Consider the following 24,469-nt stretch of genomic DNA (forward strand, 5'->3'; position numbering starts at 1 on the left):
TGCAATGTTCCTATTGCATTCCTTTTACTACTACTATAAAGGGGATTTTCTTAATTACATTTTCAGATTGTTCACTGGAAATATATAGAAAAAAGACATGATTTTTATGTATTCATCTTTTATGCTTCTATCTTACTAAGTTCATTTGTTAATTCTAATAGAGTTTTAGTGAATTCTTTAGGACTTTTTATGTACAAGATTACATCATCTGCAAATAGAAATAGTTTTACTTCTTCTTTTCCAACCTGGGTAGTTTTTTAATTCCATCTTGCCTGATTGCCACGACTATAATTTCTAGTATAATGTTGAACAGAAGTGGCAGAAGCAGACATTCTTGCCCTATTCCTCATTTTAGGGGGAAAGCATTAAGCTATGTTAGGTATGAATTTTTCATATTATCCCTTTATAAGGTTGGTAAGTCAACTTCTATTCCTAGTTTGTTAAGTGTTTTTATTATGAAAATATGTTGGACATTGTCAAATGCTTTTTTCTGCACTGAGAGAACCATGTGATGTTTACATTTTCTTCTATTGACATGGTATGCTATTTGCTTTTTTGAATATTAATATGTTGCCAGACTCAGTTTGCTAGTGTTTTGCTGAGGATTGTTATATCCATACCCCTTAAGAGATATTGATCTGTAGTTTTTCTTTTCTTTGTCTAGTTTTGATATCAAGGTAATAGTAACTTCATAGAATGAGTTGGGAAGTATTCTCTCCTCTTCTATTTTTTGGAAGAGTTTGTGAAGAACTGATGGCAACTTTTCTTTAAATTTTCGGTAGAATTCACCAGTGAAGCTTATATGGACCTAGATCCAGATAAACTTTGAGGGTATTCTTTTTTATTACAAATTCAATCTCTTATTATAGGTCTATTCAGACTATGTCTTTTTAGGTCAGTTTCAGTAGTTTGTGTTTTCCTTTTCAATAGATTCTTGCTCTTCTAGTTGTGCTAATGTTCATTAGTGAATTAAAGCTAGTGTTTAAAATCATTCAGAATTTGTTTTATTCTATGTTTCATATTTTACTGAATAAAATACATGAATAAAAATAATTAACTTGAAATCATAGTGTTGGAGAATAAACTTAACATTTAATCAATGGTGAGTTGAATTAGATTCTGGTCTCCTCATTGCTGTTCTTAACTCTAGTACTAACAAGCCAAGATGTATTTAATAAAATGATTTTATGGATATGAGTTTCCTCATTTGTATAAGAGGATGATTGGAGTAAGTGATCTTTAAGGTTCTTTCTTACCTAAAAATTCTATTATTTTGTGAAACATGAGTCAATGTGAGAGAAATGTGAGGTAAAGGGTATATGACATGAGAGCCATAAGCACAATAGGTAATCTGGGGCAAAAAACCTAGGTAAGTATAAACTGATGGCAAGTTCTGATAAAAGTTAAATAATGAGATTTGTTATTATGATACATAATCACTCATTTCAAATGATTATTCCATTTCAAACAAAGTTACTTCAAAATAATATTTAAAAAGTTGACTCTCTTTTCTGTCTTGAAATGTTTGATAAATAAATTATGAATATCTATAATGGGGTTTTATATGACACTCTCTCTAAATTAAATGTAAATGTGTTAACATGAGTAATGTTTAAAAAATAGTCAAGTAAAAACAAAGAGAGTTGCATAAAGTACATGTACTTGAATCACATTTGTGTAAATTAACACACACAAAGGTGCTATAAAATGAGGATAATTCAACACATTCCAGAATTATAGTTATGTATAAAGATGAAGGAAAGGTACAAGGGCAGAAGCATAGCATGGGCTTAACTAAATCTAAAATTTTCTTTTTAAAAATGTGTGAAATAAAAATTATAATACTTCAATATTTAATAAATTTGAATGGGGCTATCAATCTTTTATTTTGCATTTCCTTTAGTCATTTGTATACCAGAACTATTTCATAATAGTAAACAGAAAGGAAAAATTACCTGAATTTTATATGAAACAATTCGGAACTACATAAATGTAGGAATCAAATATCTAACCTCATGAAAATAAATATTTATCTTTCAATTAATTGATGATATGTTTTTACTAGTGGATAGTCAGAATACTCACCATTTGATGCTGTAAAATCAATAGCCACTGTGAAATTGATTTGCGTTCTAGAATATAAGTAAACACGAATCATTAATAATTAAATAATCTCATAAAAAAGAGTTAGTTTGATTTCCACTTGTGTTATCAAATTTTTTAATATTATTAAGTTTCTTAAAATACAGTACACACTGGATAGCATCAAGAGAGGCAGTTTTAAAAGGTAAAAGCTTGTAAAGAAAAATAAATAAAAGGTAAAAGCTTGGCAAAGTACCTTTACAATCATACAACTGTAAAATAAGAAATCAAATGTCAGGAATAAAAATAGCTCCTATTTGGGAGCACAATAACTAAGTGAAGGGCTCATAATAAAGAAGTCAAACTGCAAATAATGATTTGCCAGTCTCCAATGCCAACATCTACTATCAATTTGCTTTTAAAACCATCCCGTAGTCACTGTTGAATTATTAGTGTCTTAAAAGTGTGGCAGAGCTAAAATCATCTCTAATAATATCATTCCTTAAACTAATTCTTGCCACAATCCTTCACACTCAGACTTTCTTCTGCTCTCTTCAGAAATGAAGCATTTCAGATACTGATTGGTATTCCTCTGTGTGTAAATTTATAGACACAGATAAGTATTTATATAGATGATATTGGTTATATATAGTTTAAATTTTCAGCACATGGTAGTTATCCAAAATTATTTTACTGGGTAAAATACCTTTTCTTTTTCTTTCCTTTTTTTTTTTTCTGATGGAAACCTAAGAAGTGGCACTTGAATAAAAAAATTCACTCTTTTGGATACACCTCTGACTCTTTCTATATGTAATCCTACACCTTTCTTACCAAACCGGGCAAAAAAAAAAAAAAAACCCACAAATAAGCAATAATAAGACAATTACTGGGATAACACACAAACACATCTAATTTAAAAAATAATCTAATTTAAAAAGTAAGTCATTTGAAAACATGAGTGCTATAAATCACCTTATTTTTAGAGACAAATTACTTTGGACATATTGCACAACTTATTAAACACTTCAAAGTTTGGAATCACTATTTAAATGACGCCGATGATGAAGATGACAAGGATGATGTTGATGATGCTGATGGGTGCTACAACATAGGGTCCCTTGTGGTTCTCAGAGTATAAATTATAGTAATATTTCCTTCTTTTTCTAAAAATTCAGCCTCAAAATCCCTAAAGACTATTTAAGTATTGAAACATATTCACACGTTTTTTTCCCTAAGGAATGCACAAACTTTTGTGCTTTACATTTAATAACAACGATTATAGATTCTCTTTATAGCTATAGGCAATTTTTTTTTCATTAGAAATTAGGTTAATAGGCTAAGAATATAGGCTAATTTGGAGCATGACACTAACTAGTATGAACTGAAAGGAGTTAAAAAGTTTTAGAAAAAGAATTTAGCGAGACATCTGGGAGAACATTTTGAGATAATAAATTCCTTTGAGGAACCTAAAAGAACTGTCACCATCAGCACATTGCTTCGTCATTCTGGTACAAGGGAGAGAAGTAACTGTAATACAGAGTAGTATGGTGTATTAGAAAGAGTGAAGCTTTGGAGTCTGAAAGAACAGGGTTTCAATTCCAGCAACCAGCTGCTGACATTAGTCATGTTTCAAAAGTCTCAGAGGTCAAGTGCCTGGCACACAATAACAGCAAGACCTAACAGAAATACTAAATGGTATACTATATCTCTCTATATTTATATGTGTATGTATATATAATCTGTATTACAGATATACATTATATATTATAAGCATATAAAATGTGCTTTTACATAACTTATATCAACTAACATTTTAACATTTTTAAAAGACACCATTATTCTCCTTTAATAGACAAGGAAATCTATGCTCCCAAAACTTCATAACTTTGACACAAGTAATAAATGGCAGTACTGAAATTTGAATTCACATCTAACTTCAAAGACCACATTCATAAACTCTATACATACTACTCTATTTCTACAGTTAAATACTTATAAACTGCTTGACTATAATAACACAATAAAAGATAATGATTATTATGTTACAAACAAAAATGATCCTATACAAGTATCCTTAATGATAAGGTGAGGGCACATTCTGGTGCTCGGGCAAATGAGCTCATCTATCAAGTATGTTGTTAAATACAAAAATCACAAAATGATCAGTATAAATATCTTTATACGTTAATTTTTCCAAGTGACACCTCTTTAGAAATGGAAAATAACTCTGAGTTTCAAGAATGTATATTTTAGCACATTATAAAGGTCAGTTTAGGAATTGAGTCTTTGGTTCAGTCTCCCTTAGTTTGTAGGAACAGACACCTTGTATTGATTCAACTGTCTCTTGCAACAGTGTCTATACAATGTTTGGTCAATATTAGAACCTCACTGTATTTATTGGGTGATCGAATGTATTCATTTTATGATTGCTTCCAATCTGTTCTCCAGGATAGCCCAGGATGTGTAGCATAACCTCCAGCTTCTTAGAAGCATTAGTTGCAGGTAAAAAAAAAAAAATTCAGTACTCAGAGATACATTGGTCCGTTCAAAGCCAAAGCTGTGCCTAGCAAAACTATTAGGAAAGGACATGACTATTAAAGGACTATACTGTACATAAGAATTAAAAAAGAAGAGATATTTATTATTAAACTACAGCCCTGAAACCTCTAGCTAACAAAACCTCTAGTTAGCTAAACAAACTAAATTACAAAACCAAGCAGGTTAGGTACCCCCAAAATAATGAAATATTTAAGAAAAAGAGAAAACTTTAAAAGAAGAAAGAATGAAGGAAAGAAAGAAGGAAAAGAGAAAGAGAGGGAGAGCCTCCTATCGTACTATTTGGGTTTATCCATTTAAAAAACTACAATTCAACATTTATTGAGCATCTTCTGATTGCCAGGCACTGTGTTAAGAAAATAGAAGCAAACCAAAAAACTATTCTTAAACTCCTGGAGTTTACAATTCCAGCTTTTACTATTAAAAACAATGACGGAAGCACCTGGGTGGCTCAGTCGGTTAAGCATCTGACTTCAGCTCAGGTCATGATCTCGCGGTTCGTGGGTTTGAGCCCCACATCGGGCTCTGTGCTGACTGCCAGCTAAGAGCCTGGAGCCTATTTCAGAGTCTGTGTCTCCCTCTCTCTCTGACCCTCCCCTGCTCACGCTGTCTCTCTCTCTCAAAAATAAATAAAAACATAAAAAAAATTTAAAAAACAATGACGGGTGATGGGCATTGAGGAGGGCATTTGTTGGTAGGAGCAGTAGGTGTTGTATGTAAGCCAATTTGGCAATAAATTATATTTAAAAAATAATAAAAAAACAATGACAAAAATAGCACAGCAGTTTATCATTGAATTCATAATAAACAGCATAACCTAAAACTCAACTGTACACTTACTGTAGATAACACCTAATTTATTCCCATGATTCCCAAGTTTCCATTCATAGTATAATGTATATTCGTTATACCAGGTGTCACATTCTACATGTTTTGGAAATACTAATTAATAAAAGTTTTAAAGAAAGTTGCTAGCAATACTAAAACTTTAAGCCAGAAGACAGATTTCTTGAGGACTTTGATAAATGAACTGTGTCATAAAAGTAAACCAAACAAAACATCTTCACCAGTAATACTGTTATCCTTTTCCATTCTTTAATATTGCATGAAGCCTAATGTTGGACAAAAAAATCAATCACACGTCAAAGTAAAAAATCTGAATTCACACAAGATGACTCCTTGTAGAATATTCATAAAATGATCACATATAAATCCTTGAAATATTCTGCTTAGGAAGCGTTACTTTAGCTGTCATTTTGCGTTTTAGAAGCAGACAAGAAGGAACAGAATTTCAAGAAACCTGGATAGGAGTATTATATTTTAGAGTGTAAATAAAGGCATGCCTGCCAAATTTCATGAGTTAATAGTAACATCTCATGAGACTTCTCAATGCATATGTCCTAGTACTGCTAAAATATATTCTTGGAAAATGTCTATTTTACTCTGCCACCTTTCCAAAAGCTGTAAATGACAAATCAGACGTCAAGATGGAAGATTTAACCAGCAGAGCAAACATCCATAGAAAACAAGTATATATGTGTACGTCAAAGAAAATTACACATATCCACGCGCATGCGCATGTGCACATACAGTAATACCCTCTCGGACAACTTTTCTACAGCTGTCATTATGAATTAGTTATTGAGAACTAACAACTGTGATGGGGATGTGCAGAAGATCGTCTTAATTTCTTCCAAATTTCCTATTCTGTTCAGCTACACAAACTGAACATCATCAGTATGAAAGATGAACTGTCGCCATCCTTTTTAAAATTAATTTAACAAACGCAGGTTCTAATCCACTTGCTGTTGGAATTTAGAACACTGAAATGAAATTGAGATGCCCACTTAGCTCTAATATTCCTCTTATTCTTGCCACGCCGGCACCAAGACTATGCTTCTGCCTTGATAAACTGACATGCACTCTCATTCTCACTTGGGTTCTGGAATCTAGCCTGAATCCCTGATTCACTTGCCTCAGGTACCACCATCATGCAGCCCAACCCTTCTTATCATGAGCTCACCATGGGCTAAACCCTTTCCTTTATTACCTTTTCCCTTTTTCTTAAAAGTAGTTCAACTCCCTAAACAATTACAGCAGCAAAAACAATTACCTGATTCTAAATTTTGCAGCACCTTCAAAATTCCTGCTTCCTGTGTCCATAAGCTACTCACAGCAAGTGAGATCTAGAATGATGGCAAGTTTTGGGATACACAAATGTAAATTCAAACAAACATTTTCACCTACTTGCAGTGTAATCTTGCAAAAGCTATTTAACCTCCCTGCAGCTCACTTAGACTAAGTTAAGGATAATAAAACCTTCCTTGGGTTGTTGTTTTGAGGACAAACACCTGTAATTAGTAGGCACTCAATAAGAAGTTGTTATGCTTATTATCACCATTAATGATGTTAGCTTTTTGGGATCTGAGTTAGCATACTTCTTTGAAAACTGGAACACACAGTGCTTATCAAATTTCTGGACCTACCAGAGTTTCAGGTTTTTCTCAGAACCTGACTCTCCCATGTCAGATTTTCTTTCCTTTATACCAGTTACTAAGGTCCCAACCTGCCCAACCCAAAACCACAGCACCCAAAGTTAGAATGATCTAACCTTGTTAGAAGGTGCTACCTGAGAGGTGCCTGCGGAGGCGGCGGGGGGGGGTGGGGGGGGGGGGAAGGTTCAGTCGGTTAGGATTTCAACTTCGGCTCAAGCCATGATCTCATGGTTCATGAGTTCAAGCCACGCATCAGGTTCTGTGCTGACAGTGCAGACCCCACCTCTGATCCTCTGTCCCCTTCTCTCTCAGCAACCCCCCACTCTTTCTCAAAAATAAACATTATTTTAAAAGATGTTATCTCCTCAAACAAAATCCATTGGCATAGAGTAACCGCAAGCTGTGACCCCTGCCTTATTTTCTTTTCTATCCTTCCAAAAAGTCTGGATTTCTGATGGATCAGTGAAATGTCAAAAGTAAGAATAAAAGGCAATGAGACAAACAATGTGGTTCTTCAACTATTTACACTAATATTCTTGATCCTTACTAAATCTAGTTTTCATCACTTACCAAAACTTTGTGCTTTCTGTAGACTTTGAAGATTGATTTCAGTATTTTTCTAACACAGTAAGAGTGTTCTGAAGTACAACTTCAGAGTCTTGCAGTTAAAGAGCTTCTTATCAACAAAGGTATACAAGATGGCCAAAGTTTTTTCAAATCACTAGTTTAGAAAATATCTTACAATTGACGTAATCAAAATAAACAATGAAACATCACCCCAAACAAACAAACAAAAAATGCAAGCACTATCCAACAGCAACCCATTTAAAGCGAGGTAGGTCCTGAAGAGGTAATGATCCCTAGTAGAAAGACTATGAATTTCTTTAAAAAAATTTTTTTCATGTTTTTATTTTTTTTCATTTTTGAGAGAGAGAGTGAGAGTGAGAGGGAGGAAGGGGCAGAGAGGAGACACAGGAACTGAAGCAGACTCCAGGCTCTGAGCTGTTGGCACAGAGTCCGATGCGGGGCTCGAACTCACAGACCGTGAGATCATGACCTGAGCTGAAGTCGGATGCTTAACTGACTGAGCCACCCAGGCGCCTCAAGACTATGACCTTCTGACTCGTAGACTGAGGAGTTTGAAATCCAGAGTCACAACAAGCTGGCTAGTCCTCTGCAAAATTACCAAGTCTCTGATCCCTAGCTTTCTCTTATGATAAACAGGTAATAGCTACATTGAAGAAGCCCTCTAATTAATAAAAAGAACACCCTGAGGTACTTGCTTCTAACAAATATTCTACATGGTAAAGGACAAATCTCCCGAAAAATCCATGTCATCCTCTCCTGGTTCATATGAATCCTTTCCTCTGTTGGGTCACAAGAGACAGTCCTCTCTTAACATTAACACATACTTCTTTTCATTTATTCTTCCCATGGTGTTGGTCATTGGTATATCAAGGATAGGGTAATAAACTCCCAACCAGTGTAGACAGTAGGAAGTGCATTATCTGCAGATGATTTAAAAACAATAATTTATATTCTAATACTAAGTCTACATTTTAATATAAGCCTAAACCAGAAATTCTAAACAACCTAAATGATGAAATTCTCCTACTCTATCACAAGCTGCCCACCAGGTCAACTGCCCACCAGACAGAAACTATTTTAGAGAAAGTGTAGCTAGAAGTGCATACTCTGATCATAAAGCATAACTAAGAAACTGCCTGATACAAAACATATTATCAATGTTTGGGCTAACTTAGTGCTAGTTCTCATGATGAAACATACATGCAGTTTCCTTGGACTGTGAAAAATTCATTCGAAAAGTAACATAAGCTGTCAATGCAACCACACTATTAAAAGATGTACCTGGACATCCCTAGCCTTTTCAAGCATGCATTTAAACATGCATAGAAATCAGACTCAAGCACTAATCAAAACAAAGTTTATGAGTCTTAATATTCATAAAAGTTTCTTTTCTAAATCTTAGATGACTTTAGTTTACAGGTGATAATATTCTATGTGAATGTATTTATAGAAGGCAGAATGGCTTTGTTTTTATTAGATTTACCCTCATTTAGTGCTGCAGGGTTTAGCCCTCCACTGATTTGATGAATATAAAACACTTTGGTGCCACAACAAGATATACTATTAAAAAAAAAAAACTAGATGTAGATATTCAGTTTTCAAATAAGAAATTGGATTAGGAAAAAATCTTACAGTATTTCATGTTCTGGCAAGATGTGCTCCCTGAGGCAACCTAGCCAATATAATGCTACCAATTTTATAAAAGTAAGGCAAATATTTTACATCATTGCACTTGCTTCAAGTATTTTTAAGGAAAAGAAATCCTTATGGAGCTTATTGATAAGAGGACTCACTGATATTTAACTCACCCTTAAAATAAGCAATATCAAGAAGCCCACGTTAGCCTTTAAAATTAGCTTATAATGGTAGGTAGCTTTTTAAAAAATCTCCTCTATGACTTCTTCTTTTAAGTGGAATATAAAATTTTTATCTATAATTTCAGACAAGTTGTAGAATCAGAGTCAAGAGTTTGGATTGAAATTGGAATGTAAGGAATGTCTTTGCATTCCTCCAAAGAGAAGTGAACTATAAAAAATTACTTTTATTGACTCTGTAAATTTGACTGTATCTTTTTCTCTCCATGTCTCTGATAAGTAGGACGATTACCACCAGCGATATTATGAAGATCAAATGATAGAAGACACATTGGAACTTTAAACAAATTCAAGTTATTCAGAAAAAGAGTAGCTAGCATTTATTGAGGTTAACTCTCTGCCATTTAATCCACAGAGCCACTGCATGAGATAGGCACTATTATTTTTATTCCTATTTATTTCCTATACATGGAAACAGGTTATGCTAATGAGAAGCAGATTTAGAATCTGAACTAGGAAGTTAATGCCAGAACCCAAATTCTTGATCACTACTATGCACTGCCTCAGTTATCAGCAACCATTTCTCTGCAACTGACCTGACGCTTTGTCAAATATTTACCGATTATTTTAATACCTTCCCAGCATTAGCCCACTTAGTGTCTCACCTATTACACTCTCTCATGGTCTCTTTCTTTTAAGATGTTAGGTAAAACAAACAGTCCATGGTTTTATTCTTGATCTCGTCTTTCTTCGAAGTCACTACAAACCCAGATATGAGTGAAGTTGAGGTAATTTCTGGCAGAGGTGACATAAAAGCATTTTTTCTTATTCCAGAAACCCTGATTCGTCTGTTTTGTTTGGTGATAGTGGTATGCATTGAGGAAAGAAGCTAAAGTCTGAGAGAGACAGACATGTAGGTTTATAACATAGGTCACTGAATTGTCACATGCTTTGTTTAAAAGTCCTTTTTGTTTATAATATTTCATTATGCTAAGAGATTTGGGGGAAAAAGAGTGGAAAGACAGGTCTAAAATGGCTTTCTCATTATTCTGGATTTATTCAGTGGTTACTTGGTGTTTAGCTCTATAAAAATATTTTAAAAATTGCCAGTCTCCCCGCGTCGGACTCTGGGCTGACAGCTAGCTCAGAGCCTGGAGCCTGTTTCAGATTCTGTATCTCCCTCTCTCTCTGACCCTCCCTTGCTCATGCACTCTCTCTCTCTCAGAAAAAATAAAATAAAATAAAATTGCCATTCTCTTTGAGAAGATAAATCATATAAACAGGCAAATTAAAATGACACCCAACAAAACTAGCAATTACTCCATATAAGCAGTAGGGACTTTTGTAGCTCATGGGAGGGTGGGTGGGAGTTTGGGCTTTCTTCAGAGGAAGAAAAAGACAGTCTGTAGTCCTGCAAGTTTCTAATACATCCAATAGTCTGACAAAGCATGGACTAGGGTTCAAGGTTGACATGAATTTCAGGTCAACATGAATGTCAGAGGGACTCAGTATGCAGAATTTGCAATCTGTTTCCTCCTTCATCTGCCAGTAAAAGAGATATGGAAAACTTTATAGATATTTGTTCTAGGTCTTGTTAGTGGTGGAGTGAAGAGTTTCATGAAGACTTCAGACAGATAGAGGACTCAAGGGAAGACAAAAACAAATTAATACTTATGATTCTACCCTGAGATACTTACAGTCTGAGCCACTGTAAATATAGAAAAGTGTATTTTACAGATTTGTAGAAGTCAATAAACCCATTTTACAGATAATATTTACAATAATGATAATGCTACCCTAAAATGGAATCTTAGATTTCAGAGAAGTCTGTGACTTTATTTGAATCTCACATTGTTCTTGTTAATAGTTATTGGGTATTCAATGCCATAGATTAGAGATTCCTGAATAAATATCTTTAGTTGCCAATTATATCAGACTTTTAATATTTAAAATTATTTCTTAATAAGTAAACAAAAATAAAATAACTACTGGGATAAAAGTATAGACTATAATTTTTAAAAAATGACCGCAGGGTCAACAATACAAAAGAGGCAATCAATTTTTATTACTCTGCAGTGAGACCTCCTTTATAGATATTAATCTTCTACTTAGAGAATAAACCTCTTTATGACCTCAAGTCTTGGAATATGTCTTATGCTCCAGGAAAAGCACAGTACTGTTTCACCAAAAAAAGTTCTAAAAATTAAATTTTTCTTTCAGAGAATATTTGCATAAAAACTGGCTGTTTTAGAATGCATCTGTCTCATCTGCTCAGTGGGTACCTGAATCCATAAACCTGATGATTGCAGCTAAACAGAGTATTTGAGGAACTGAGACTGTGAATGGAAGTAACAAGCTAACAATATGGCTTCACAAACAATCAGGGTTATATTTTCATGTAAATATCTACACCAATAACAGCTAAAGCAATGGAGCCGGGAACATCCAATACTAAAAATGAGGACCATCACGTTTCTTTGAACGAGAAGGTAATAAAGGACTATGAAAACAGTTTTGTTTAGTATTTAAATGTGTTCATTCTTACCTCTGCATAATTTCTACTTAGATTCATGAGAAAACAAATAACATTCTTATAATTTTCTACTGAATTATATTTTGTGAGCTGACACAAGAAGAGAGATGAAGTTTTAAAGGGCAATTCAAGAATTCCTTTCTACGAGTTTAATCACAAGCTATTATTCCTACATATTTCACACCAGTCACCTGTTTGCCATCTTTCCCTTTTCTCATGCTCCCACACATCCAAGGAAAATGTTAGAGCACAAAATGAATGCAGGAAAATCACAGCTAACTTTATTTTGGATAGCCCAAAGCTAGCCAGAGTACCAACTGTCCCTCATATTGTTTATGATGATTTTTTAAACTTTTTTAATAAATGAAAATATTACTCATGAGAGAAAGAGGGAGAAGAAAGTAGGTGAATACAAGGGAAAAAAGGCCAAAGGAAAGATGACTAAAGCTAATTCCTGTGAGGCTCAGAGCTTGACCCATAAGTAGTCAAAAGACGATGGCTATTATTATATACAAATTATACTGTATAGTAAGTTGATAGGTTAGAGTGAGTCTTTTGTAAGAATATAAACAATCATTTCAGAGAACTGGAAAATAAGTATCATTAAGGTCATGAAAGAGCTGGAAAATCTAGTTGAATGCCATCAATTCTCAGGTAAACTATAGAACTACAGAGACTCATGTAAACTATAGGAAACTGAAGTTTGGCTGCCATTATATGTCATGTAACCTATAGGAAACTGAAGTTATTTGTCTGCCATTATATGTTATGAGGAGTGTCATTTTATTTTTTATTTAATTTAAAAAAATTTTTTTAATGTTTTATTTATTCTTGAGAGAGAGAGATAGAGACACCATGAGCAGGGGAGGGTTAGAGAGACAGGGAGACACAGAATCCGAAGCAGACTCCAGGCTCTGAGCTGTCAGCACAGAGCCCAACGTGGGGCTCAAGCCCATGAACCGTGAGTTCATGACCTGATCCGAAGTCGGACACTTAACTGACTGAGCCACCCAGGCACCCCGAGGAGTGTCATTTTAAAGCCACCTCACGATATCGTTAATAAAAGTCATAATTTAAATTCTTTGCTCAATTGCTTAAGAAGTCCTTAAGAGCAACACACGTAAAGACAGAATACAATAATGATTTTGTTTGTCGACTTCTATTTCATTATCAAAAGAAACAGTATATTAACAACTCTATGTTACACATATTACAAATAATGATAATAGTTTAAGTGTGTAATTGGAATATATTTAAAAGATAATACATTTAATATATATAACTACATATAAAGATAATACATTATATGTAAATATTATGTTATGTTTAGATAATATATTCATATAGAAATTAATATAAGTCCAGTTAGACTGATTATGTAGTGGAATTCAAACTTATTTTCCCTGGTCCCATTTGTAAATCAAAAATGGATTCTTATAAAGGTCTTAGGAAGACAGGATTAGAACAAAGTGTACCTCACAGGTTGGGACTCCATTTATACACAGACTCCTGGCAGAAAAAGGCCACTAATATTTCTTCCAGAACAAGAAATATTATATGAAGTGTGTAAGCCAAAATAAATACATTAATTAATTAAAAAATCTTGGAGGCTATAAGCAGCAGAAAAATATGATGATATGATATAGTCAAGACCATCATTTGTTTAGATATTGTAGAAAAACTATGTGGCCTAGTTAGTCCTAAGGACCCTTGAAAGGAGAATATGCACAACCAATAAAAGAGATTTATTGGTAACAGATTTTGAAAATGTCCTTTACTAGTAGACTCACATCAAAGTATTAGTAGATTGGCACTGCTGACAAAACATACAGGGTGTTTCTTTCATACACATACATGTTTCACATGCTCACAAAGTAAAAAACAAAACAAAGACAGAAACAAACACAAAGAGGAAATTTTAATGTTTAAAACTTCAGATCATTATTTCAACACACAAATTATAGCCAGACAAGCAGTTATTTAGTCCTATAAGGAGAATGTTAGGAATTTCCATTGTTTTACCATCTTTCTTTATCAACTATTATTTACAGCTATTAAGGTGTTTACTTACATCGGAATCTATTTTTTTAATGTTTATTTTATTTTTGAGAGAAAGAGAGAGAGAGAGTGGGGAAGGGACAGAGAGACAGGGAGACAGAATCTGTAACAGGCTCCAGGCTCTGAACTTTCAGTACAGAGCCCAAAGCAGGTGTTGAACCCAGCTCGTGACCTGAGCCCAAGTTGGACACTCAACCAAATGAGCCACCCAGGCACCCCAGGAATCTATTTTTTAATGTTTTACTTGAGAGAATGGGGGAGGGGGCCAGAGAGAGAGCGGGACAGGGGATCCGAAGCAGGCTTCAGGCTCTGTGCCAACAGCAGCGAGCCTGATGTAGGGCTCAAACTCACAAACCAAGAGATCATGACCTGAGCCATAGTCAGACACTCAACCAAGCCACTCAGGTGGTCCTACAGGAACCTATTTTTTTCTTTTTTTTTAATTTAATGTTTTATTTATTTCTGAGAGAGAGAGAGAGAGAGAGAGAGAGAGAGACAACATGAGCAGGGGAGGGTCAGAGAGAGAGGGAGACACAGAATCTGAAGCAGGCTCCAGGCTCTGAGCTGTCAGCACAGAGCCTGACATGGGGCTCAAACCCACGAACCTTGAGATCATGACCTGAGCCGAAGTAGGACGCTTAACCGACTGAGCCACCCAGGCGCCCCAGGAACCTATTTTTTTTTATGACAAATTCAACTTTCTATTTTCCCATCTTCTAAAGATAAAAATATGCATAAACATTGGAATACTAAAAAGAGTTAGCAATGAGGAAGAAAAGGGGCCAGGGAAGGGTAGACAACTCTAACTCCATCCTGCAACTCCCACCATTTTGTGGAGTTCTTAAAAGAGCAGCTACTTCCTGTACACATGATAAACGTCTTGAGGTTCAGATATCTGGAAAGTTACCTTCCTTGTCCCACAATATTGAGCAAAAGAGGTCAACTAATCACTAAGCAATTTGAAATTTCACCATCATTGTGGTTTTAAGCTCTAAAAACACTACTTTCCCTTGATCTCTTCAGATGGGCACACCAACTGAGTTGGGTTGTCCTCAGTTTGTAAACCTAAGTAAAGATATATCTCCTTTTTCCTTGCTCATAGGCTTACTCCTGAAGTTATTCATTAACAACAGGCGATAAGGTTGGGATGTGAAGCGACCTCCCAGGTACCTCCTGTGAACCTCCTGCCAAAGCATGCACTGAAGCCCCTTGTTGCTTCTCCTCCTGTGGCTTCTATAATCCCGGGAGGTGACTAAGACCCAGTCCTCTCACATCTTCAATGTTGGTAGAGGTCAGGAGACTCTCCTTTCAGGAGATTTCCTCACTTCAGAACTGCTAGCCATTCAGAGAGGGATTCTTTCAATGTAAAACGGGTACCAATCTCTCAGAAAGAGCTCTTGCTGATCCGCTGTCATCTAGCCCCTTGCCCCCAGCTGATTTTATGTATAAAAACCACGGCCCAGGGAGTTGCATGTTTGTCTTAACCTAGGTTCAAATTGCTGAAGATGGTTTAAGACTTCACTGGACTCATATTAAAAAAAAATTTTTTTTTTTAAATGGGGGTGGCTCCTGGGTGGCTCAGTCAGTTAAGCATCCAACTTCAGCTCAGGTCATGATCTCAAGGTTTGTGGGTTCGAGCCCCATGTCGGGCTCTGTGCTGACAGCTAGCTCAGAGCCTGGAGCCTGTCTTCGGATTCTGTATCTCCCTCTCTCTCTAACCCTCCTCTGCTCATGCTGTCTCTCTCTCTCTCTCTCTCAAAAATAAATAAAACATTAAAAAAATTTCTAAACTTCACTGGCCTCATTGGGGCACATTTTGATGTCTCTAAATTGCTATATTTAAGAGCAGAACTGTAAAGGCAAAGTTATCCTTCTTCACACAATCAGTAGGAAGCCTGTTTTAATTGGTACTTAGAAGTTTCTAAAAGAACCAATGAGTTACTCATAGCCTCCTTAAAATCAAAGTTGAAGTTACTGGCCCTAGTCATGACAACTGGGTCCTTTCTTTTACCTCCTGATCCAAAACAGAACCTTTAAATCTTTCAAGTGACTTTCCTACTCCCCCCTGCCCCAAAATTCAGAACAATTTACCTGACAATTAACATTGACTATCTGTGCCTATAATCTAGACCCTTCTGATCTTTACCAATTAGTAAGCATGCTTGTTGGACCTACACAGGCCCAAGAATAGATGGATAAATCTGGATGGAAAGATCCCCTATCAGATTTTAAACTTCCTATAATAAGACCCTAGAAAAAACTTCTAAAATTGTTGAAAATTTTAAAAAAAAAGAAAAAAAAGACTACAAATTTAATCAAAGTGATTCCTTATATTTGGCTACTTCCAACAAATTAGAAGACAATCCAAAAAAAAAAAACTACTCAAAAAAAGGAAGAACCTGTTTTAGAGCTTTCGATAATTCAAAAAAAGTTTGTCTAAGATTCTAGAATCCCTAGATTGGATAAAAGAACAACCAAGTTGTTTAATTCAGTGTTTCTAGAGGGCCTCCTTGATTCAATCTCAACTCTGGTCAAATAATATGACCTCAACTGGGAGATCAAAACTCCTTATACCCTTGCCACCAAGACTGGCAAAAGCTGTTGAAGGAGAAAAAGAAAGATAAATGAATAGATTTTTGAGCTGTCAAAACCAAATGATTAAGTTTATGGCTTTACAAATAGCAAATCCCCAAAACCATGCCACAAGTTAAAATATCCATCTCAACTGATTAAACCTCTTTCCTTTGCAAAACACCTATACATTTCAACAAGGAATGACTGAAATATAAAAGGTGTCTCCAAAAGAATCCACAAATTTCAAACACAATTCCTTTATCAGATTAGGAAGCTCTATCAGATGCTCTGAGAACAAAGGGGATTTTCCCCTTTCTCCTAGCAAATGCAACAGGAGAAATTGCTATAATGATTCAAAATAAAGACCATTTCACTCTCATAGATGCTAGAATAACTCAGTCATGCCCGCAATCCCTTTCTATTTTCCAATCCCTACCTTGGAGTAGAAAAGCATTTACCATGATCAGGGTCACTAATCAGGCACAAAAAGGAAAAATGAAATGGTTTTAGATCTGCCGTCTCAATCTTCAGAGTTCCTAATTCTACTTATCTGCCAAATACTATCCTCCTTTCAGTTCACTGCCCTCCCATTCCTAAAGGCACCTGATCAATTATGGGCAATTTCTGCTACCAATATAGGACACATAATTTCAACTTCCCCAATAACCTTTCAAATTGATCCACCAAAGCCCTTATCCAATATTAAGCAGTACTTGTCAGCCCTTATGGCCATTAAAGGAATATCCTATTATTCAAGATTTTATCAACTAAGGATTGATCATGCCCAGTAGAAACATTGCAATACTCCCATTTCGTCAATTAAAAATCCCATAATAGAGGATGACATTTTGTTCAAAACCGTAGGGCAGTTAACACTATCCCCCATCACCCTACTTTCCTGAACTCCCCACCCTTCTTTCTAATATGCCCAATGAAACAACTATTTTTTCTGTTATTGACCTATGCAGTGCCCTTTTCAACATCTTTGTGGACCCCAAAATCATTATCCTTTTACTTTTACATGGAACAATCAACTATACACTTGTATAGTCCAATCTCCAGGGACACACCAAAAGCCCTATTTCTCTCAAACCCTCCATGCTGACCTGAAAGATTTTGATTTCCCTGGGAAATCTGTACTGTTACAATATAAACAATTTTATGTCCCCCCACCATAAAGGCCTCTCTTATTGACACTAAATATCTTCTCCAACAATTAGCCAACAAAGGATACAAAGTATCAAAAGATAAATTACAACTTTCTCTGACTCTGTCAAATTCCTAGTCCACCTTTTAACATCAGATGGGCTAAAAATAGAACTAGACAGAATTACTACCATCACCCAGTTCCCTCAACCCCAGACTAAAAGACAATAATGAGGTTTCCTGGGCCTTACTGGATACAATTGCCTTTGGATTCCTAGTATTTCCTCATTACTCAACCCTTATATTCTCTCCTAACTGCAACCCTCCAGACCCTATCCTATGGCCTCAAGAGACCCAAGATGCTCTCATATCTTTAAAAAACCAGCTTATCTCTTCCCCAATTCTAGAACACCTGAATTACCAACTGCCCTTCTTCCTTTTTGTCCATGAACTTTCCAGTAACACTTTGGAGATCTTGACCCAAAGGGATGAAGACTGACAATGCCCCACGGGGTATTACAGCTTCAATCAGACCCTGTGGCCAAAGGATTACCTCCCTGCCTCCATGTCCTAACAGCTGCCCTTCCACTTCTTACTGCCACCAAAACAAACAGTACTAAGTTATCTCCTATAGGCATAGGAGATCCACATACAGTTAAAACTCTCTTAGGGGCACCTGAGTGGTTCAGTCAATTAAGCATCTGACTCTTGATATCCACTCAGCTCATGATCTATGGTCATGAGATCGAGCCCTGTGTCAGACTCCATGCTGAGGACAGAGTCTGCTTGGCATTCTCTCTTTCCCTCTCCCTCTGCACCCCCCATCCTGCTCTCTCTCTCTCTCTCTGTCTCAAAATAAATAATAATAATAAATAAACATTAAAAAAAAAAACAACCTCTCTTAGATTCCCACCACACCAAATACCAATCTGCCAGTCCATCTATCCTTTCCAATCATTCCACATTTTTGTCCTCTTCTCAATCTGCTACCTGACTTCCCTTCCCCCTCAAAGATTCAATGGAACTCAGTTGCATCATTGTAACTGACTCATTACTTACCCCTCAATTAGACCTTCATAAATCTGCCCTACCAAATCCACAGTTTACTTGGTTTATTGATATATCTTACATTAAAAATGATCAAAGAAAGTACAGTGCAGGATACTCTATAGTATCCACTGAAAAAACAATCAAAGCAGGCTCCTTGCCCCAAGCTCATTAGGCCCAATAAGCTGGATTACATGCTCTAACAACAGTGTGCCAATTGGCATAAATAAAGCTCTCACCATCTTTGGAGCTGATATGCTTTTGGCATTGCCCATGATTTGGTTATGCTCTGGAAACACAGAGAGTTTCTAACATCCTCTGGACAATTCATAAAAACAAAACTTATATATTAAAACCACTTGACACCATTCTCTCTCCCTTCAGGCTTAGCTATTATAAAAACTCAAGCTCATGCCAAACTTGATATCCCTGAAGCCAAGGGCAATCATGCTAACCAGACTGCCAACAATTTGGCACTTCACAAGCATCCATCTATTTGACCTTCCATTCTCTTAACCCAAATTACTTAGAACAAGCTCAACAAAACATGACTGAAGATGTAAAGGAGAAATGGATGAAACAAGGCTCCTATGAGAACTTCTCCAAGACAACCTTTGGGTGGGACCAAAAAACAAACCCATACTACCAAAAAGAGCCCAAAGGGCTCTTTTTTAAATTTATCCATGATATGCCATCTTGGGGCACAAATAAAATTGTCCAGGGGACACAACAGTACTATTGGAAACCATCTCCAACTGTTGCCCAACATTTGGACAACATTTCAAAAATGTATGATTTACCCTTTGCACAATCCTATAAAACTGTATCATGCTGCTTTAGGTCGGTTCTTGGTGGACCATTTGACATCTGGCAAATTGATTTCATCCAGCTTTTTCCATTTACCAAATATAAATATGTATTGATAATGATCTGTATGTTTTCTCACTGGATCAAGGCATTTCCTTGCAGGCAAGCAACAGCTAAAGCAGTGGCCAAAAATCTATTAGAAAAAAATATCATTCCAAATTGGGGTATTTCTTGACAGCTTCATAGTGATCAATGAACCCATTTTACTGGCCAAATTGTCTTAGAGATCTACAAAATCTTTTTCTTTCTTTTTTTTTTTTTTTTGAGATCTGCAAAATCTATTCCATCTTTCAACATTTTCATTGCACCTACCATCCTCAATCCTCAGGATTAATTGAACACTCAACTGGCACAATCAAAACTCAATTGGCCAGGGCCTTCTGGGAGGCTCAGTTGGTTGATCATCCGACACCGCTCAGGTCACGATCTCACGGTTGGTGGGCTCGAGCCCTGCATCAGGCTCCTTGCTGACAACTCACAACTGCTGCGGATTCTGTGTCTCCCTCTCTCTCTGCCCCTTCCCTGCTTGTGCTCTGTCTCTCTATCTCTATCTCTATCTTTATCAAGAATAAATAAACATTAAAAAAAAGAAACATGACTCAATTGGCCAAATGAACCACTGCCTTTGGTCTGCCCTAGCCCCAAACCCTGCCTCTTGTCCTTTTATCTAAGATCTAGTCATACAGGAAAGGCTCAATTGCTGCTATTCCAAATCATCACTAGGCATCCTATGAACCTAACAGAGGGTCACTTGCCCTCCACTTTGTTACAAGGAGAAATTCTCCAGTACTGTAAGGGACTTCTACAGAATATACATGAAAAGGCCAAACTTGTTAAAGATTCATTTTACAGAGTGTTCCTGGGGAAATGAAGAAAATACTCATGACCTTAAGCCTGGAGATCCAGTATATGTGAAGAGACGTCAACCTAAAGATGTTTTGCAGCCAAAATTGAAAAGACCTTATCAGATATTGCTAAGTAACTCATGTGCAGCAAAGCTACCAGGGCCTGACTCAGAGATTCTCATTTCTCATTTAAAAAGGGCTCCAGATCCTGAAAACAAGCGGAGAGCCACTCCCCTTTCAGAAGATATCCCAAAACCCAGAAGTGAAACAGACAGTATCGAATAAAATAGCTAAACCCAAGATCCAGGACCAAGCCAGAACTCTACTTTTACTTTAATTCTTATTTTTTTCTCCTCTTGTCTCATTTTCAGCACTGTTCTTTTTCCCTCACCCAAGACTGCTTGAAGTTTTATGACCTTTAGCTCCTCCCTTGGTTTGAGTTCTTAAATGGAGAGTTCCTTAATGACCCTTAGGCTTTAATAAGACTTATGCCTATAGTCCCTACCCTTTGTTCTCAACTCCTATACAAATTCAAGATGAAAAACCAGTTAACAGTATTCTTATTACGATGTTCTATCAAAGAGGGAACCCCTCTGATTGGAATACTAATATCACTTGTAAGCTGTCCCAAACATAGCCCAGGGGAGCTCCCTAAAAATTGCTGGGTATGTTACTAAAACCCACACAAAACTGCAACCAAATACAAAAATACTCTCACTTAACTCCCCTTAGTTCAATAAGATTGGCCCACAGATAAAGATCATTAAGATCATGCACAATGCCTCTTGTCAAATATAATTGTTCCTCCTCACTCTCTCAAAGGTACCCTAACTCCATTTGCTTTAACCTCTTTTCCTTGTTTTGATGTTACTCCTGTCCACAATTTTACTTCTTGAGGCTTGAGATCATGACTTGTGCTGAAGTCAGACACTTAATTGACTGAGCCACCCAGACGCCCTTCACAATTTCACTTCTTGAATAAGATATGTCTCCCTGGGACACATCTACTGATGTAAATCTCCCTTTTGCATTCACTGATCACTATAATCTATCAAGCTACAACCATATTTTAATCACATCCCCTAATGCTATTCCCTTCTGCCAGGTCATCACAGAACAAAAGACAAATGATGAAACTGATTATCAATACTTGGGTCCAGTGACTGCCCAGGGAATGATATATAGAAAGTCCCATAATGGAATACTTGTAAGAGGTTTTGCTATAATCAAACTAATCCCAAAGTCCATCTCAATAAACGTTATGTTGCAGGACCCCTATCTTCCTTCTGTGCCAATTTTTCCTTCCCCATCATCAACAGCACCACTCTGAACACTAAAACATGAGCAACTTAATCTTGGTGTGATTCTGAAGGGTATATTTTTATCTCTGGCAGCCCTCTTAATTATCTGTTCTATACGGGAAACCCTTATGGAAACCTTAGACTTCAAATGCATTAACAATACCTGGGTCACTGGACACTGTAGTCATGATTCATATGACTCGATCTGTCTACCCTACCCACAACTCCACTGCCCCTCATAGAACCCTAAGGGCTTAGGTATAATAGTTGTTAGAATTGGTCTGGCTATAGGCATATTGGCCTCCTGGGGAGGATTTTCTTATTATAAAGCCACCCTGTGTAATCTTACAAATGTTCTATAGGAATTATCCCACAATACTACTTCAGCCCTATAAAATTTACAATTTTCCTGGGACTCTCTTGCTTTAGTAGTACAATCAAATAGCACTTGACTACTGGTTGGTAGAACAAGGGGGTATCTGTGCTGTTGCTAATATCTCTTGTTACTCCTGGTTAAATACTTTGTTAAATGTGGAATTAGAAATTTAAAAATTTCCATACAGAACTCTTGGCTTCACAATATCAACAAATCTACCTCCAATAAATTAAAGCTACCTACCATTATTCAATCTCTTTAGTGGGTTGCCTCACAAAACAGTAAACATCTTTAAATCTGGACTACAATACTGAATGAGACTATTAATTTTTGGATTAAATACCTGGCTGCTATGTAAAATATGTTTTGCTTGTTTCCAGAAGTGCCTCTCTTCTCCTCTTCCACTCCCAAGCTGATTACGATGACTGAAGATTCTGTGTACACTGCTCCAAATATACCCTTATGCCCCATATGAAGGACTGGATGGAATCAAAGCAGACAAGCACTTGGGCAACAAGGAACTCTACCATAATGAGTTTCCCCCACCGTAATTGATCATGGCCATGTTTCATACAACAGTGATCGAAAAGAGGAAATGAAGAGGCAAAGGAACAGTTGGCAACTCTGACTCCATCTTGCAACTGACATCAGTTGAAGATCACACAACAGCCACTTCCTGGAATCATGATAATTCATTCTGAGGTTTAGACACCTGGACAATTTCTCCCCAACCCACAATACTGAGCAAATCATACCAACTGAAATTTCTCCCTCATTGTGGTTTGAAGCTTTAAAAACACCACCTCCTCTCATCCTTTGTGGACAAGCACACAAACTGAGTTGGGTTTTCCTTCCAGTTTGTAAACCTGAATAAAGGTCCACATCCTTTCTCCTTACTCACAGGCTCACTCCTGAAGCTTTTCTTTAACAGCAAACATTTCTTTTTCTACTTTAGTACTATTTCCTTTAACTTTATTGAAATAACCACCAGAGCTTCTCAGTCTGTGCAGCTAGGTGAGAAGTTGCAAGATGCCCATGTATAGCACTGATTCTCCACTTAAGCAAGTATAGTTTTTGGTTTTTGTTTGTTTGTTTGTTTCCTTAACTAAGAGCAAAAAGGTCAAGCTCTCTGTTTTTTTAGTAAAATGTTTGTTCCTTTGGCCTCCTCATCCCTTTTCTCTACCTCATGGCATTCTATCCATGAACTGGTGTTAGAAAAAAAGATTACTAAATCATAGTTACAAAGACGTTTACATGAGTGTTGTCTCTGGCTACTATTATTTGTCATCAAGTTACTAAACACACTCAAATTTATCTCTCACCATTTTTGTATGTTGTAAATATAGGTAACAGCAAATAAATTACAATATGTGTACATTTTAGACTATATGGTAATGAATGATTGTTTTCGGTCTCTGGGGATGCTTGGTTATAAAAAATAGGGACAGCTAGGTTAAAAATAGGAACAAAATTAAAAAAAAAAAACCCTCGTCATTCACTAGGATATAAGAATCCATAATATAGTACCAACACAGACCCTGTCTGGACTTTGGAAAATTTCAAGAATTGTTACAACAACAATTTTTTTTTCTGAAATGTATTCTTGTCTGGAATCCTAGGAAGCAACTAACTGACTCTTCGCCATCCATTTCTGCATTATGATTTTATGACAAGATACATTCTTGAATATTCTGGAGCTCAAATATACATTTACAACAAGCTTTTCTTCGATTTCAAAAATAATAAAAAGTGCATATTAAAAAGTCCCATATGTTAGGCAACTGAAAATACTCTCTGAAAGTGCATATAATAGCTTTCTCTGCAACTATTATTAACACAATGAAGTTTTCTTCTCTTGGTCACAGGAAAGTTACAATTTTCCCCCAAAGTAATAGCTCTCTGGGTTTATCTCCTTAAGTCTATAAAAAAAGTGCAAAAAGGCTGCCAGCAAACTATATTAAAATTGATCATTTCTGTTACCTATTACCTAGTGGTAGAACCTCCTAAACACAATGAAAGAAATGTTTAAGCAGTGAGACAATTTCAGAGAATGACTTACCCTCCTTTAATATAGTCAAGGAATGAAACTTCTGTTTCTACCAAAAAAGAGAGTAAGGTTACCTGAAAAAGAAAAGGAAAGAAAAACAAGGCAGAATTACCTTCTGGTACTAATTGAAACCCTAAATG

The 24,469-nt window shown here is 36.1% G+C and overlaps 1 protein-coding gene across 1 annotated transcript in view; it reads right to left on the minus strand.

The window, feature by feature from the left end:
* Positions 1-24,469, minus strand: part of CPNE8 (copine 8) — a 195,608-nt gene that overhangs the window by 11,328 nt on the left and 159,811 nt on the right. The window contains exons 13-14 of the mRNA XM_039224596.1: positions 24,342-24,403; positions 2,086-2,132 (exon numbers count right to left, since the gene is read on the minus strand). Coding sequence (XP_039080527.1) covers positions 2,086-2,132; positions 24,342-24,403 — 109 coding nt within the window. The remainder of the gene's footprint in view (positions 1-2,085; positions 2,133-24,341; positions 24,404-24,469) is intronic.

The sequence above is a fragment of the Hyaena hyaena genome, unplaced genomic scaffold (genome assembly GCF_003009895.1).
Source record: "Hyaena hyaena isolate Hyena2069 unplaced genomic scaffold, ASM300989v1 scaffold_1680, whole genome shotgun sequence".
Taxonomy (NCBI): domain Eukaryota; kingdom Metazoa; phylum Chordata; class Mammalia; order Carnivora; family Hyaenidae; genus Hyaena; species Hyaena hyaena.